Source organism: Furipterus horrens, unplaced genomic scaffold (genome assembly GCF_987537825.1).
Source record: "Furipterus horrens unplaced genomic scaffold, mFurHor1.1.pri manual_scaffold_17, whole genome shotgun sequence".
NCBI lineage: Eukaryota > Metazoa > Chordata > Mammalia > Chiroptera > Furipteridae > Furipterus > Furipterus horrens.
In genome coordinates, this window is record NW_028327187.1 from 78,014,740 (window position 1) to 78,029,622 (window position 14,883).

The 14,883-nt window shown below is 39.5% G+C and overlaps 1 protein-coding gene across 2 annotated transcripts in view; it reads right to left on the bottom strand.

Annotated features, from left to right (window-relative positions):
• The window catches only part of KLF8 (KLF transcription factor 8), a 153,379-nt gene that overhangs the window by 44,607 nt on the left and 93,889 nt on the right, over positions 1-14,883 (bottom strand). The window contains exon 1 of one of the 2 annotated variants that reach the window (XM_090264510.1): positions 3,867-3,990. The exons of the other annotated variant lie outside the window; for it this stretch is intronic. Coding sequence (XP_090120636.1) covers positions 3,867-3,873 — 7 coding nt within the window. The 5' untranslated portion in view covers positions 3,874-3,990. Of the gene's footprint in view, positions 1-3,866; positions 3,991-14,883 lie in introns of those variants that run through there. 2 annotated transcript variants of the gene reach the window in all.

Sequence of the window (14,883 nt, forward strand, 5' to 3'; positions counted from 1 at the left end):
GCAGGGAAGTGGAAAAGAAAAGTCTTGAATGAGGGGTAGGCAAAGACTCTAGGGGTAATGACATATTCTATTTTAGACATCATAAGATTGAAGTTACAACCAAATGGCAAAAATACTAGTTATTTGATACCAATCCAGGTATCAAGTATGAATTTGGCTTTGGAGTTTGGTTACAGCTCCATAATTTGAAGTACTTAATAATCCCATAGTTTGGTTTGCCCACATTACATCTATTTTGTCTAACTGTACAGTTAATATCTTTAAGTTTATTATACAAAGTACTTAGCATGTTACATTTAAATCCAGCTTCCTGTCCCACTAACCTACCTTCCTTTTCTCCAAACACACAAGCCACATTTAAATAAAATAACTTACTCAAAGTAATTAAAATAATGAGATCCTCCACTTATAAAATATGTATTAAAAGTCAGGCACTGGGTCCAATGTGTTTTACTTACAATATCTGTAATCACAAATTAACATATCATTTTACAGGCGAGGAAACCGAGGCTAGATGATAAAGCTGAGTTAGGGGATAATAAATATATCAGAAAACAAATTACAGATATAAAACCCAAATTGAAACCATTATTATATGAGAATCAGTATGTAAATCAAACAAAGGCTCACAATGTCATTGGTAAATTAATAAGCCCAATATGACAATGTAATTCAATCTCACTCTATTTAGTAATGAGATGCCAGTTGTGCTAGATGATAATCTATGTCAGTTACCCCAATCAATTTTTCCTTCATTGACAATAACATGAGATTTTGAAGCTAAACCTTAGAAGATATTTAAAATACATACCCAGTGTTTAAAACTGAGTAAGTACTCTGAAGATACAATCATACATGTCCTCAACAACCTTTCTATCTTAAAAACAGGGGGAGGGAGGTAAGTACACAAATGACCGTAATAGTGTAGATTCCAGATAATGCAGGTAAAGTGAAATGGAAACTCAAGAATTTATTTCTATGTGCAAGAATCAGGGAAGCTTTCATAGAAATGGCATATAATTTGGGATTAATAATGGAGGCAATACTATAAGTACTGTTTTAAGAAAAAATCATGAAAATAAGTACATTCCAAGGCAATTCATTTATGATAAGTATCAACTGAGCAGATAAGACCAGTGATGTACAATTTCTAAGGAATTTATTCTTTCTCAATTTCTAAGGAATAGCTAAGTAGATAAGGACGGTTTGATGTGGGGGCCAATGACTAAAATAGGATTTGAAGGAAGATTGGGGTTTGGATGAGGAGGAAAAAGAAGATATTTAAGATGGAAAGAACTGAAAATGAGTTTTAAACAATTTTCTCAGTACTTGACACATAGTATGCCAATACATATTTGCTAAATGAATTATATATCCAAAAGAAATCTTCTCATTATTCATCAACTTAAGTGAAATAATAAACTATAACTGACTCAATGCAAGGGTAAATATATAAATGTGTCAAATAATAATAATGTCCCTGCCAGAATGAGAAAGAATAAATGGTTGTTTTCCCTGCCACAAGACATACTCAATCTAGAGATGAAAGATGCATAGACTATAATTGGTGGCTTGATTATTGGAATTCAATTATCTGTACCCACAAGGGCTTTATCTCAGAAATACATATACTAGAATGATGGGTGGGAGTAGAAAAGTGGTGGTGGTGATCTAGTTCATGTTATCTCCCCAATTTTCTATCCATTGTGTCCTGGAAACCTAAACAAGAGGGACCTATAGCTCTCCAGAGCTCTGAAAGTAGAGCTATTATCTAGTTTGGCTTTGAGGATGCACTAGATGCATTTGTCACTTTTACTAAATTTATATTTCTTCCTATGTTTCCTGCCTGTCTGCCTTCCAAGCTAACCTGAAGATACTGTTCCCAGCCCATTCTCTGTGTCCCCAATAGTTGCCAGAGATTAACAACTGTCATATATAAGAATCTTCCACCCTGGCTGATGTGGCTCAGTGGATTGAGCGCCAATCTGTGAACCAAAGGGTTACTGGTTCAATTCCTAGTCAGGGCATATGCCTGAGTTGCAGGCCAGGTCCCCAGTTGGGGGCAAGTGAGAGGGAACTGTACATTGATGTTTCTCTTCCTCCTTCTCCCTCCCTTCCCCTCTCTCTAAAAATAAATAAAATATTTTAAAATTGTTTTTAAAAAACAAGAATTCCACCCCCACCCCCCAAAATTCTAAGGAATGGGATTAAGTCATTTGTGAGTCACTGGTTTGTTGTCCAAACATCCTGTTGGTTGTATCATTCCGTTTAAGTCGCCCAAAAAATGAGGGGAAAGGCAAACTAGTGGCCCTTCTCTCAGAAGTGCTGAAGTCCAGTGGGAACAATGTTAAATCAGAAGTAAATAAAACCTGTGTTTTAACTTCAGCCTTTGAGCAAGCTAATTCAATCTTCTGAGGTCTCCTCTCACCTCATTTGAAAGGTGTTTTAAAGACAGCAAAACACAAATTCTATGAGCAGTGTTCCAGAGAGAAGTCTCAAACTGAGTCAGAAAAGTAAAACTAAGATATACATGGAGTGGCAGCCTCTGTCACATACACTATAGTATTTAATCTACCCAAATTTCTTTTGAGATAAGATTATTAATACACATTCTCTAGAGGAGAAAAGCAATATCCAGAGCAAGGCAGCTAGTAAGTGGCGATATTAGAGTTTCAAAGTAGCTATGCCTACTACCCCAAACCATCATAATTCCATTAGTTTCAAATCTAAACTTAAAGATTAATCTCTTTGCCTAGTTCTTATCACCCTGATTGACATCAGATAGGTGCTTTATAAATGCTTTTCTACAATGAACATACTGCCAAGGGAAATAAAGGATTGTTCCTTTGGATTTATTTTACCAAAGAATAAATTTTATTTATTTATTTATTTATTTATTTATTTATTTATTTATTTATATCGTTTTTCTTGTTAATCTATTACAGTTTTCCTAATTTTCCACTTGGTCTTCCACCGCCCATCCTCCACCCCACCCCACCCTCCCACAGTCAATTCCCACACTGTTGAATAACCCATGTCTGTGGGTTATTAACAGGTATGGGTTATTCATACACATTCTTTGACTAGTCCCAAGAATAAATTTTATTTTGTGATTTAATTTTCCCAAAACTATTAGGATTAAACACACACACACACACACAAAGAGACAGCTTTTCCACATAACCATTACAAGACCATTCACTCCGGCAATTCCAGCAATTCCAGCAATTTGGCCCAACCTTCCACCTACAAAGGAACCACTACTTTCTTCCTGACTTAAAGAGCTAGGGCAGAGCCTAGGCTTCCACATGAATCAAGCTCAGCTTTTCCTTAAAGAAAGAACACACCCAAAGCAGCTCCTCTCTGGAAGTTGCCTCTAGAATCTCACAGCCCAGCTCCATGTCCCCAGAGCCCACGCTCAAACTTTAACTCACTTCCCCCTTTTCCTTCGTTTTAGAAGCATCTCTAGGTACCTGCTACTGCTGAAGTAGTGTTGACCTTCCGAATCCCATTCTCTCTGGGAGCAACTTTGGCAGGGTTGTTGGGTTAAGTCAAAGAGAAGCCTTACTGCTTAAAAGAGAAATGAGTGTGGAGCCAGGGCGGACCAAGTTAGACAATTCCATCCGTTCTTGTCCCCCTTCATTTCTCCCAAGAGACTCCCCAAATTTCCTACTCCTTCTTTGCTCAGCCCTTTAGCAAAGTCATTTTCTCTTGATATTCACTTAATTTCACATAGTTTTTGTACCCTTGCTCCCCAACCCACCCATGCCTCCGTCCCTCTGCTAAAACCTAAAGAACAGAAGTGTGGGTGGGGTTGAATCTACACAGAGAAAATGGGAGAGGGTTCTAATCCCAGAGTCACTTACCGCCCATGTCACTAGTTGAGAACTCCTGAAGTGTCCGGACCTCGTGCCGTCCTCCTGGAGGCTCATACTCCTCAGCTGATCGCAAGACAGCTGTTTCCCTCACACGCGCCCCTATCGGACAGCGACTCCCTCTCTCATTCTCTTTCTGGGTCCCCCACCTCCCCTTTTTCCCCTGACTGGAAAATGGGGAGGAGGGCCAAGGCAGAGGGAGTCGATTCATACCTAGCTGGGCGACCCTCGAAACAAAGAAAACAAAGCTCTCAAGCACCAAATCCCAAATCGGGGGGGGGGGGGGGGAGGAGGCAGCAAAAGCAGACTTCCTAAAAAGAATCTCCCCCCTGCTGCCAAAGCAGCTCTTTTCCTAGACTAAAAATAAAGTGGGTTCGCTGGCTCGAAGTGGCCAAAACTCAGGATCTTCAGTTCCCCTTTCACCTCCACCAATTCAGTTCTGGCCAAGCCCACTCTCCAACCATCCTCTGAACTCCACACACCCTTGAGCAAAGGACCTGGTGTTGGACCTAAGAAAACCAACCCAGGACCCAAAGCAATACTTGAATGCGAAGTTGAGGCGGATGGGGACTCCTTCAAGAAAGGAATCCCTACTGCAGCCTCGGCAAGCGAACACCCCAGCGCCTTCCTAAAAAGAAAGAAGGGAGGGGCAAATGCCTACAACTGGTGGAAACATTATACAGGCATCCCCAGCCCAGGGCAGGGGCTTCAGCGAAAAATGGCAACTCTTACAGGTCCTCTTAGGAGAGGTTTCTTGGAAGCACCTAGCCGCCCCACTGGGGACCTCGCACTCTTACGGGTCAGATCCTAAAGTGCTAGCAGAGCAACTTGAATGGGTGGGGTAACTCTGTCTCTAGCCCGGTTACACCCAAAAGAGAGGTGTAACCTTTGTGAGGGTGGAGTTCCTTAAAAGGGACGGACGTCTGCCAGAAGAGAGTGCAGAGTGGGAGGAGGTGGGAAAGGGGAGTGGGGCGGGGCACTAGGCAGAGAGAAGCACTGGCCTTGCCCCTCCCAGCAGCGTCTCTCAGTCTCCAGCCCCTGCAGGTATGTAGCTGCAGTCAATTTCAATTTTGTTTTTCTATCCCAGAAAGAGGCTTGCAAGCCCTCTGCTTGGTCACCTAACCATTCGCGTTTAAACTAACTCACATGGGAAGGGTGGAAAGGATTCAAGGATTGACGGTAGGGGCTGTCTACAAAGAGAGAAATTGGGAAAGGGAATAGCAAGTCTGACAACTGGAATCATATTTACCCTACTAGCTCTCCATGGTAGCAGTATGACACCACCAAAAACAGCGAGGTCACAGTGTCTTCTCAAGGAGACCAAGAACAAAGGAGAATAGAGCTGGGGGCATTTTCTAGAAAGAGATAAGGAAGGAAGGTAATCGTTAAAGAATGCCTGGGGAAGAAGGAGAAGTTAAAAGATTTGTGAATATGAGTCTTTTAGTCTCCCACATACCAGACCTCTAAGAATAGAGTTCTCAACCCCCTGAGACCACCACTCAGCCAGGCATTTATTGGTAAGATTCCTATAGAGCTGAATCTATAGGATAACAGCTACATTCTCAGGATTTTTTTGCCCTTGCCTGAAAGTTCCTATCTAGTTCATTTTAATAGGAGGTCAGTAAGCCTCAAGCAACAACAGGCCCTTATCAGTGCCTCCTCCTTACCACGATTCTTTCTCAGGGAAGGAAAGAGCATAGAGACAAAAAACAAAGCAGAGTGAGGGAGAGAGCAGAGACACAGGAGAAATAATAATAGCTCCTGTGTATTCAGCACCTAATATGGGCAAGTCACTGGGTCAGATGCATTCATTTATCACTTCTTATTCCTGATAATAACCCTGGAAAGTAGGTACTATTATACTCTCCAAGCCCATTTTTTAAAAATAAGAACACTGAAGTCCAAAGCCCAGTAGTTCCCAACTTGCTTGATATTTCTGCCTGAATGTCTTTTAATCATCTCATCTTACTCTGTCCTAAACTCACTGTTCTTCCTCCTATAGTTCACCAATAACACTCCCATCATCCAAGGCAGAACCCTAGGACTCATCCTCTAACCCAGCAATTTTCAACTTTTTTCATCTCAGGGCACACATAAACTAAATACTAAAATTCTGCAGCACACCAAAAAAAATTATTTTTTACCGATCTGACAAAATAATAGGTATAACTTTTATTTGTTTACCAAAAAAAAAGGATAATAATAGTAATTACTTACCCTTTTTGCTCTAAGGTGACTTTTTTAAAAATCAGGTGCCTATACTTGCATGTAAGGATTTCTGGTACCAAGAATAGACTAATCAGATGCAGCCTTATTGTGCGGCATAATCAGTAAGATGTAACTCTATTATATGACCTATATATTTATGGTTCAAGAAAGGGCATTCATACCAACGGCTATTGTTGTGTTGGCTGTTGTCATTTTTTAACTTTTATTTTTATTGTTGACACTATTACACGTGTCCCCATTTCCACCCCTAGTACCCACCTCCATTGAGCCCCTATGCCCTCTTCCCTCTGGCCATCACCATTTTTAAATTTGACAATCTGAGAAAAAAGAAGTCAGTGACCCTGACTAAATAGTCAGCTATTGTATGTTTTTAAAATTCTGTGGTACACTGATTGAAAATCCAAATCACATCTATTGTAATCTGGACTCAGCCTACCTCTGAAGCAGCAGAAATTTTGGTGCTTTCCCAGGCCAAATCTGTATTACAAATCCTTGAGAATGCCTGTTTGCATGTCTATGCTTTGGCTCACCTTGCCTTCTCTGTTTGAGATGGTTTAAACTCTGTTAATCCTTCTTGAAAGGATTAATCAAGTTAGTCTTCCCTCTTTACTTAATTTCTTCGGGCAAAACGTACCATTGCTTCCTCTGTGCCCTTCTCTGCCTCAGAGCACATATTTTTTTTTTTTATATAATTGCTCCCCCCACTAAACTGTAAAGTCCTTGAGTTTAGGTACCAGGTGTTATCATTTCTGTAACCTGTGTGCCGGATGAGATTATTAACAATAATAATAGTTACTAAACATTAAGTATTGCCAAGGTTTGTTCCACACACATACACACACTCATTAAATCCTTCTGACAACCTCCTCATGGGTAGGTATTATTACTATCCACATTTTATAGATAAGGAAACTAAGGGACAGAGACTAAGTAACATGCATACGTTGAATGAAAGAATTTCCCTGTAGTAGGGGTTCTATAAAGAACTCCATATCTCACTAATTCATATTTTTCTACCATCTGCCCAGCTTATAGTGTAAGTGTATTGATATTTTACACAGACAGGTGTACAATTCTCGACACATTCTTTGAAAAGAATCACTTTATGCCATAGAGCCTTAGTACCTCAGTGTATAAAATTTAGGAAGTTCTACCTCTGGCTGGTGTGGCTCAATGGATTGAGCACCGGCCTGCAAACCAAAGAGCTGCGGTTTGATTCCCAGTCAGGGCACATGCTTGGGTTGCAGGCCAGGTCCCCAGTTGCGGGCACATGAGAGGCAACCACACATTGATGTTTCTTTCCCTCTCTTTTCCCTTCCTCCCCCCTCTCTAAAAATAAATAACTAAAATATGTTTTTTATTGGAAAGTTCTAATAAACCTAGGATTCTCACTACTTCAATCAACACTATTTTCAACAATCCTGGAAAGTTTTCTCTTAGGTTCCAGTACGTGAAAGGATATTGAACTGCTTTTGTTTGTTTATTTTTAATTTTTAATTACAGTTGACATACAATATTATATTAATTTCAGGGATACAGTACAGTGATTAGGTACTTATATAACTTACAAAGTGATACCCTGATAAGTCTTGTACCAGCCTGACACCATGTATAGTTATTACAATATTATTGACTATAGTCCCTAAAATGTACATCCCCATGACTAGTTTGTACCTGCGAAATTGTACTTTTTAATCCCTTCACTTTTTCACCAGGTCCCTCAACCCCTTTCCCATCTGGCAACCATTGGTTTGTTCTCTGTATCTATGAGTTTGTGTTTTGTTTGTTCATTTATTTTGTTTTCTATATTCCACATACTTAAATATGTGAAATTATATAGTAGTTGTCTTTCTCTATCTGAGTTATTTCACTTACCATAATACCCTCTAGGTCTATGCATGTTGTAGCAAAAGGTAAGATTTCATTTTTTTATGGCTGAGTAATATTACATTGTATATATGTACCACATCTTCTTTATCCATCTTTTGACTGGAGCATTTAATGCTTTTTCATTTAAAGTAATTATTGAAACTCCTTTGTAAGTAACTCGTTGCTTTTCTCTTGCTGCTTTTAAGATGCTCTCTTTGTCTTTAAATTTTGATGTTTTAATTATGATGTGTCTTGGTGTGGGCCTCCTTGTGTCCATTTTGTTTGGGACTCTCTGTGCTTCCTGGACTTGTATGTCTATTTCCTTCATCAAATTAGGGAAGATTTCTTTCATTATATTTTCAATTTCTTGCTCTTTCTCTTCTCCTTTCAGAACCCCTATAATTTGAACATTGGTATGTTTTAAGTCATCCCAGGGGTTCCTTAGCCTATTGTTTTTTAAAAAATTATTTTTTCTTCTTTTTTTGATCGAATGTTTTTTGCTTCCTTATAGTCCAAATCATTGACTTGATTCTTGGCTTCATTCACTCCACTGTTGATTTCCTGTAAATTTTTCTTTATTTCACTTCTGCCTGGGTCTTTTTTATGCTGTTGAAGTACCCAATGAGTTCCTGGAGCATCCTCATAACCAGTGTTTTGAGCTCTAATTCTGATGTATTGTTTATCATCATTTTGTTTAGTTCTTTTTTTGGAGTTTTGTTCTGTTCTTTCATCTGAGCCATATTTCTTTGTCTCCTCATTAGAGCAGCCTCCCTGTGTTTGTTTCTATGTATCAAGCAGAGCTGCTCTGACTCCCTGTTATAGTAGCATGGCCTATTGCAGACTGTCAGCTGATTTCTCAAAAGAAACTTTGAAGGCTAGAAGGGACTGGCAAGAACTATTCAAAGTGATAAAAAGCAGGGAACTACAACCAAGATTAGTCTATCCAGCAAAGCTATCAGTTAGAATGGAAGGGCAGATGAAGTGCTTCCCAGACAAGGTAAAGCTAAAGGAGTTCATCAGCACCAAGCCATTATTATGTGAAATGTTAAAGGGACTTACTTAAGAGAAAGAAGATCAAAACTATAAATATTAAAATGGCAATAAATTCACAACTATCAACAATTGAATCTAAAAAACAAAGTAAGCAAACAAGAACAGAAACAGAATCATAAATATGGAGATCATTTGAAGGGTCAGCTTTTTGAAGGGGGAAGGGGAAGAATGGGGGGAAAGGTACTGGGATTAAGAAGTACAAATTGGTAGGTACATGATAGACAGGGGGATAGTAAGAATAATATCAAAAATGGAGTAGTCAAAGAACATATATGCATTACCCATGGACATGAACTAAGGGAGGATTGCTGGAGGGAATGAGAGGTACTGGGTAGAGTGGGGCAAAGAGGGAAAAATTGGGATAACTGTAATAGCATAATCAATAAAATATATTTTAAGAAGACAAAAATAAAGTCTTCCTCTTACACAGAAAAAAAAAATTATTGATAAGTATGTAGTTATTGCCATTTTATTAATTGTTGTCTGATTGGTTTTTGTAGTTCTCTGTTCCATTCTTATTCTCTTACACTTTTTTCTTGTATGTTGATGACTTTCTGTAGTGTTGTTTGGATTCCTTTCTCTTTATTTCTTGTATATCTCATGTAGATTTTTGTTTTGTGGTTACCATGTGCTTCATATATACCACGCTATGTTTATAGTGGTCTATTTTAAATTGATCATCAATTTAAGCTTGAACATTCTAAAATCACTACCATTTTTACTCACCTCTTCCACATTTATGTTTTTGTCATGATTTTTTACTTTTTTCACGTGTGCGTTTACCCCTTAGTTTACTGTTGTAATTACACATGATCTTCCTATTTTGCCTTTTAACCTTTGTACTAGCTTTAGTGTTGGTTGATCCACTGCTTTTATTATGTGTTTACCTTTGTCAGTGGGAATTTTTCCTTTATAGTATTATTCATAGTTTTGATTTTTCTTCCTTTTTCTTCTTAAAGAAGTACCTTTAACATTTCTTATAATACTGGTTTGGTGGTGATGAACTCCTTCAGTTTTTTCTTGTCCCTGGAACACTCAATTTTCCATATTTACTTTTTGTGCCTCTGGCTATTAATTTATTTATCTTTCAGAAGCCTCTGCTTTCCTCAGGTCATTTTTGAAAAAAAGTTTTCAACTTTACTTTTGCCTTGGGTTTGTTTCTTTCAGACTGTGTGATCTTGGTTAAGTCGCTTAATTTCTTTTGCCTCGGTTTCTTCACAGCTCAGGAGGCTATAAGCCCAAGATTAGGGTGCCAATACAGTCAGGTATGGCCCTCTTCCAGGTAACAGTCTTCTCACTCTATCCTCACATGAGAGAAAGTGGACATTGAATTGTTCATGTCAAGAAATGAATGCATTTTTGTGATTTGCAGGTGAAAATGAACATATAACTGAGTAAAACATTGAAAAGTGTAGCCACTGGAATTCCCTCTCCAAGCTAGGTGTGCCTCAAGGTTATAATGAGTCCCTTGTTTAATCTGGAAAAGCTTCTCAAGAAGACATATCCATTTTCAGTTAGCTAAGCAATTTATATTCTTATATTAAAAGTCTTTCTTGACTAATTTATTTTAAGCCCTAGGTTTTTTAATAAAGTAATACTGCTTCAACTTTATTTGTGGGGAAAACTAAGACTTCAGATAGCAAATTCAGTTTCCGTAAAACATAAATTATTGGAACTTGAGAAAACAAACTCAAGATTCTTTCCTGTATATTCTTCCATTCATTTAGTCAATAAAATGTATTAAGCACTTGTGCTGTATCAAGAACCATGCTGTTAGGGGAGAGAAATAATAACATCCAATTCCTCCAAGAGGCTCCAGTAAAGGAACTCTTAGTTACTATACATAGCACATTAGTTCACATTTCCCTTTAATTTTATTAAACTGAATTTTTTAAAGATGATTTATTTTTATAGAGAGGGGAAGGGAGGAAGAGAGAGGGAGAGAAACATCAACGTGTGGTTGATTCTTGCGCGCCCCCAAGTGGGGACCTGGCCTGCAACCCAGGCATGTGCCCTGATTGAGAATCAAACCAGCAACCCTTTGGTTCGCAGACGGCACTCAATCCATTGAGCCACACCAGCCAGGGCTCCCTTTAGTTTTTTAGAACATTTTCCGTCTCAAATTAGCCTTCAAAAAATGGCTCACAGGAAATTATGTACCCCATGACCACAGTTAATGGCAAAGGTGGGACTTTTTCTTTATATTCTTTGCTTCTTGGCACCTCAATAATCAGCATGAGGCTGGTATTGTATAAGTCAGAGAAAATGGTACTGGGGTGCAGGCATGGAGAACTAGAAGTTGTGATCACTTTGCTTCTCTTTCTAGTGATAAAGATGAACTGAAACTTTAAGCCAACATAATCGACAGGGTCTATAGGAGGAGCTAGGGCTTATGGAAGTTCTCACACTCTATGTAATTGCGAGAACCCTACACGCTAGAACTCTACATGAAGAACTCTGTTTATAATAAAGGCCTATGGTTCTAACTGCCCCTTCCCTAAACTTCTGCTTTTTCTTATATAAATACTCCTCCACCTTGGCATTAGGACTGGAGAGTGCACATAGCTTGCCATGTCTTCATGCATTGGGTTGCAACCATTTCTTTTTTCCAAATAAATTCTTTTTGGTAATGAAACACCTAGTGGATACTATTTCCAATCAACACTAGGAAGCACCACAGGTTCTCCTTTGTATTAACTGGCTTAAGAAATAAACCAAGTAGTAACGTGCAATATCTTCAACTTCTTCCGTCTCACCCTAAGCCTTAAGAGACTCCTTGGTTCAAGAAGTAGCCTGTCCTTTCCTCTATATACCCAAAGAGTCAGATGAGAAGTATGAGTTATATTTAGCATGGAACCTAATTAACTGCTAAGGAATGTGAAGACACTCCGTGTGTTAGGGCCCATTCCCTCTTCCTCCTCTTCATCATCCTGCTTTTCCTTTTCATGAAAGCCAGCTGACAAAAACTACTAGGGTGGAGCCCAGTGTGAGGTAGTGTTACAGAGCAGGTCCCCCAAACTCCCCAGAGCCTGAGGTTGGGGGATAGGGGGAGGGGACAGCTTCTGGGATGCCTTTGCATATCTATGGCTGGTAGCTAGGTTCTTCATTATGAAAATGGCTTTGGTTCTTCCTAGGCCCCAAGGAAATGGGAGGGATTTTAATCATAAAATGGTGAGGGAAGAACATAAGGGGTCTGTGAAAGGTTCTGCGAATGGTCAGAACTGGTTACCCTCCCTTCCCACTGAGTCACAGGACATGGTCAGGGATTTAAAAATAAGGTGGCAGCCATTTGCAGGGAGAGCACCATGAAGTTTTAGAAGGCAAGAGGGATCCATGCAGCTTTGAAAGGGCAGAGGGAGAACCATGTGTTTTGAAAGGGAAAAGGGAAGAACCATGTGGTTTTGGAAGGATGTGGAGCCACGCAGTCTAAAAGAAGGAAAGGAAGGCCATGCGTCCTAGGCCAATAAGAAAGCTGGGCTGCTGCTTTTGATTTAGTTGTGCCAGCTTTGTTGGACTCCAAAACCTGGAATTTTGGACTTTTGGAACTCAGTACAGGCAGAAAGGACTCTGTTAAAACTTGGCACTTCACTGTGATCCAGTGTAACATGGCACATGCTTTCTTGGACTATTATGTGGAGGCTGATGACATCATACCCCAGATCCTGAAAGAGACAGCTGACACATAAGGAATGGGGAACTTCTGGGCATGGTTTTGTCTTATAGCCTTTTGGGGAGCAAGGAAAATACTGGGCCTGGTCGGAGAACAGGGCTCTGAGCAAGAATGCTTACAGCCCTCCCCAGGTTGGAGTATAGTAGGTAAAGACCTGTTTTCCTCAACACTAGTTGTTAGGTTTTACACCAAGGTGCCACGTGAAAGAACGCCCTTTCACTTGGTAACAGTAGGGAAGGAAGGAAAAGCCTCCTTAAGAAAACCACCTTCCCTGCACCCAGAAGAACAACAACAAAAAGAAGGCTTGGGAAGCTGCGGATGAAGAAGGTGGGGAAGAATAGGATGAAATGAGGAAGGGTGAGGAGAGCAAGAGGAGTTAGGGGCCCAGCAGGATAGAGCTGGTCTGGGAGGGGAGGGAAGTCAAGCAGTATATAAACAGAAAGGCCTGCATTCCTAAATCACTGTTCACGGAACAACAAAAATGTAGCTGAACCAGTGCATAGCTCAGTTCTAATAGGAACAAAATCCACCCCCCCACACACTTTCTTCTTGCTTTGCAGTTTCCTAGAGGGCATATTCCTCCTTCTAGAAGGACACCTTTTGCCCCTCTGCTAATGTTCAACCAGTGTTAACACATTCCAGAGATCAGTACTAAGGTTACTGTCTGCAAAGGGTAAGTATATTTTGGAGAAGGAAATCTACTTAGCTGAAAGGAGAAAGCCCAGAAGGAGACCATGGGAGAAAAATAATGACTTAGCTTACAAGCTGCACAACCTTGGGCAAGTAACTTCACTTCTCTTAAAGTCAGTTTATTCACTTACTTCCTTTAGAGGTATGCTACTAGTACTTACTTCTCAGAATTGTCAAAAAGATTAAATAAGATACAGAGCTGGCTTTACAGTGAAATTAATAAACCTTGAGCTTCAGGGACCCTCATTTGAATGGCCCTTTCCAAGACCCTGGGAGGGATCAAGTGGTGTTTTTTCTTAAAGAGGGTCCCCCAACTTGTATAAGTTTAAGTCCCTCCAAAATCCAGATCTTAATTACCCTTATGAGATTATAGCCTATAAAACACAGTGCTTAGCATAAAGAAAGCACTCAATAAAGGATAACTTTTATTCTTAGCAATGAAAGCTTTTAAATCTACTAGCTTTAGACTGAGTCTCTTTCTAGCCACAGATATTGGGACCATGCCTTTATGTTTCCCATACCTCCACTTTGTATATATAAATAAACAAACTTATAGAAATTATAACTAAATTGCTTGCTTGAGACATTCAGAGGCATGACTAAATTCACTTTAGGAATGGCCAATGGACCAGGAGCAGGTGACCAGGGTTTGAAATTCTCCTTGCACAACACCATCCCAGGCAAGCTCTGGCAGGCCTGCTAACTTCCACAAGTTTAGTTGTATCTCAGACTCCTAACTTTATGAGCACAGAGCTTAACTAGGGGTGTACGTGCATGTGTGTGTGTGTGCGTGTGTGTGTGTGTGTGTGTTGGGATTAGGTGGTTGGGTATCATGGATTTTTCACATTAGTTTAGAACCTAGATGCCACCACACCCATAAACTGGAGGAGGGATGAGGCTTTATAATCATCAACCAAGCCAAACCAGAAAAACTGGGAACCTCAGACTCATCTGCAGGAAAGAATGACATCCTAAGCCTGGTCCCCAAAATACATATTCTAAATCAGGAAAGGATCCTATAGAGTGTACAAGTCAGGCCAGCAGTGAATTTGAATGTGTTGACAGTTGCACAACTTTGTGAATATAGTACAAATGATTGAATTGTGCATTTTAAGTAAATGAATCATGGTATACCAATTGTATTTCAAAAAATAAAAAAATGAAGGAGACAGATTAGCAGTAGCAATTCAGTTCCTAAGGTGAGATAAATTATTTGATCTGGGAAGAGAGTCTAATTAGTATGTCATGGAGGTATAGGCAATTACACCTGTTTATGCAGCTGAAATGCTCAGGACTATGTGAACAAGAGGTAGAAAGAATATATACAAGTATGCTGAAAACAAAATATTGAAAACACACATTGGATGCAAGAGTTATTCACCCAAGCACAGAATGTTGAGGTAGGAGGGGTTCAAAGAGACTATTTCATCCACTGTTTTTCAACATGTGGTACATAGATAAATAGTTTGTAATAGCATGCACTTATTTATAGAGAGT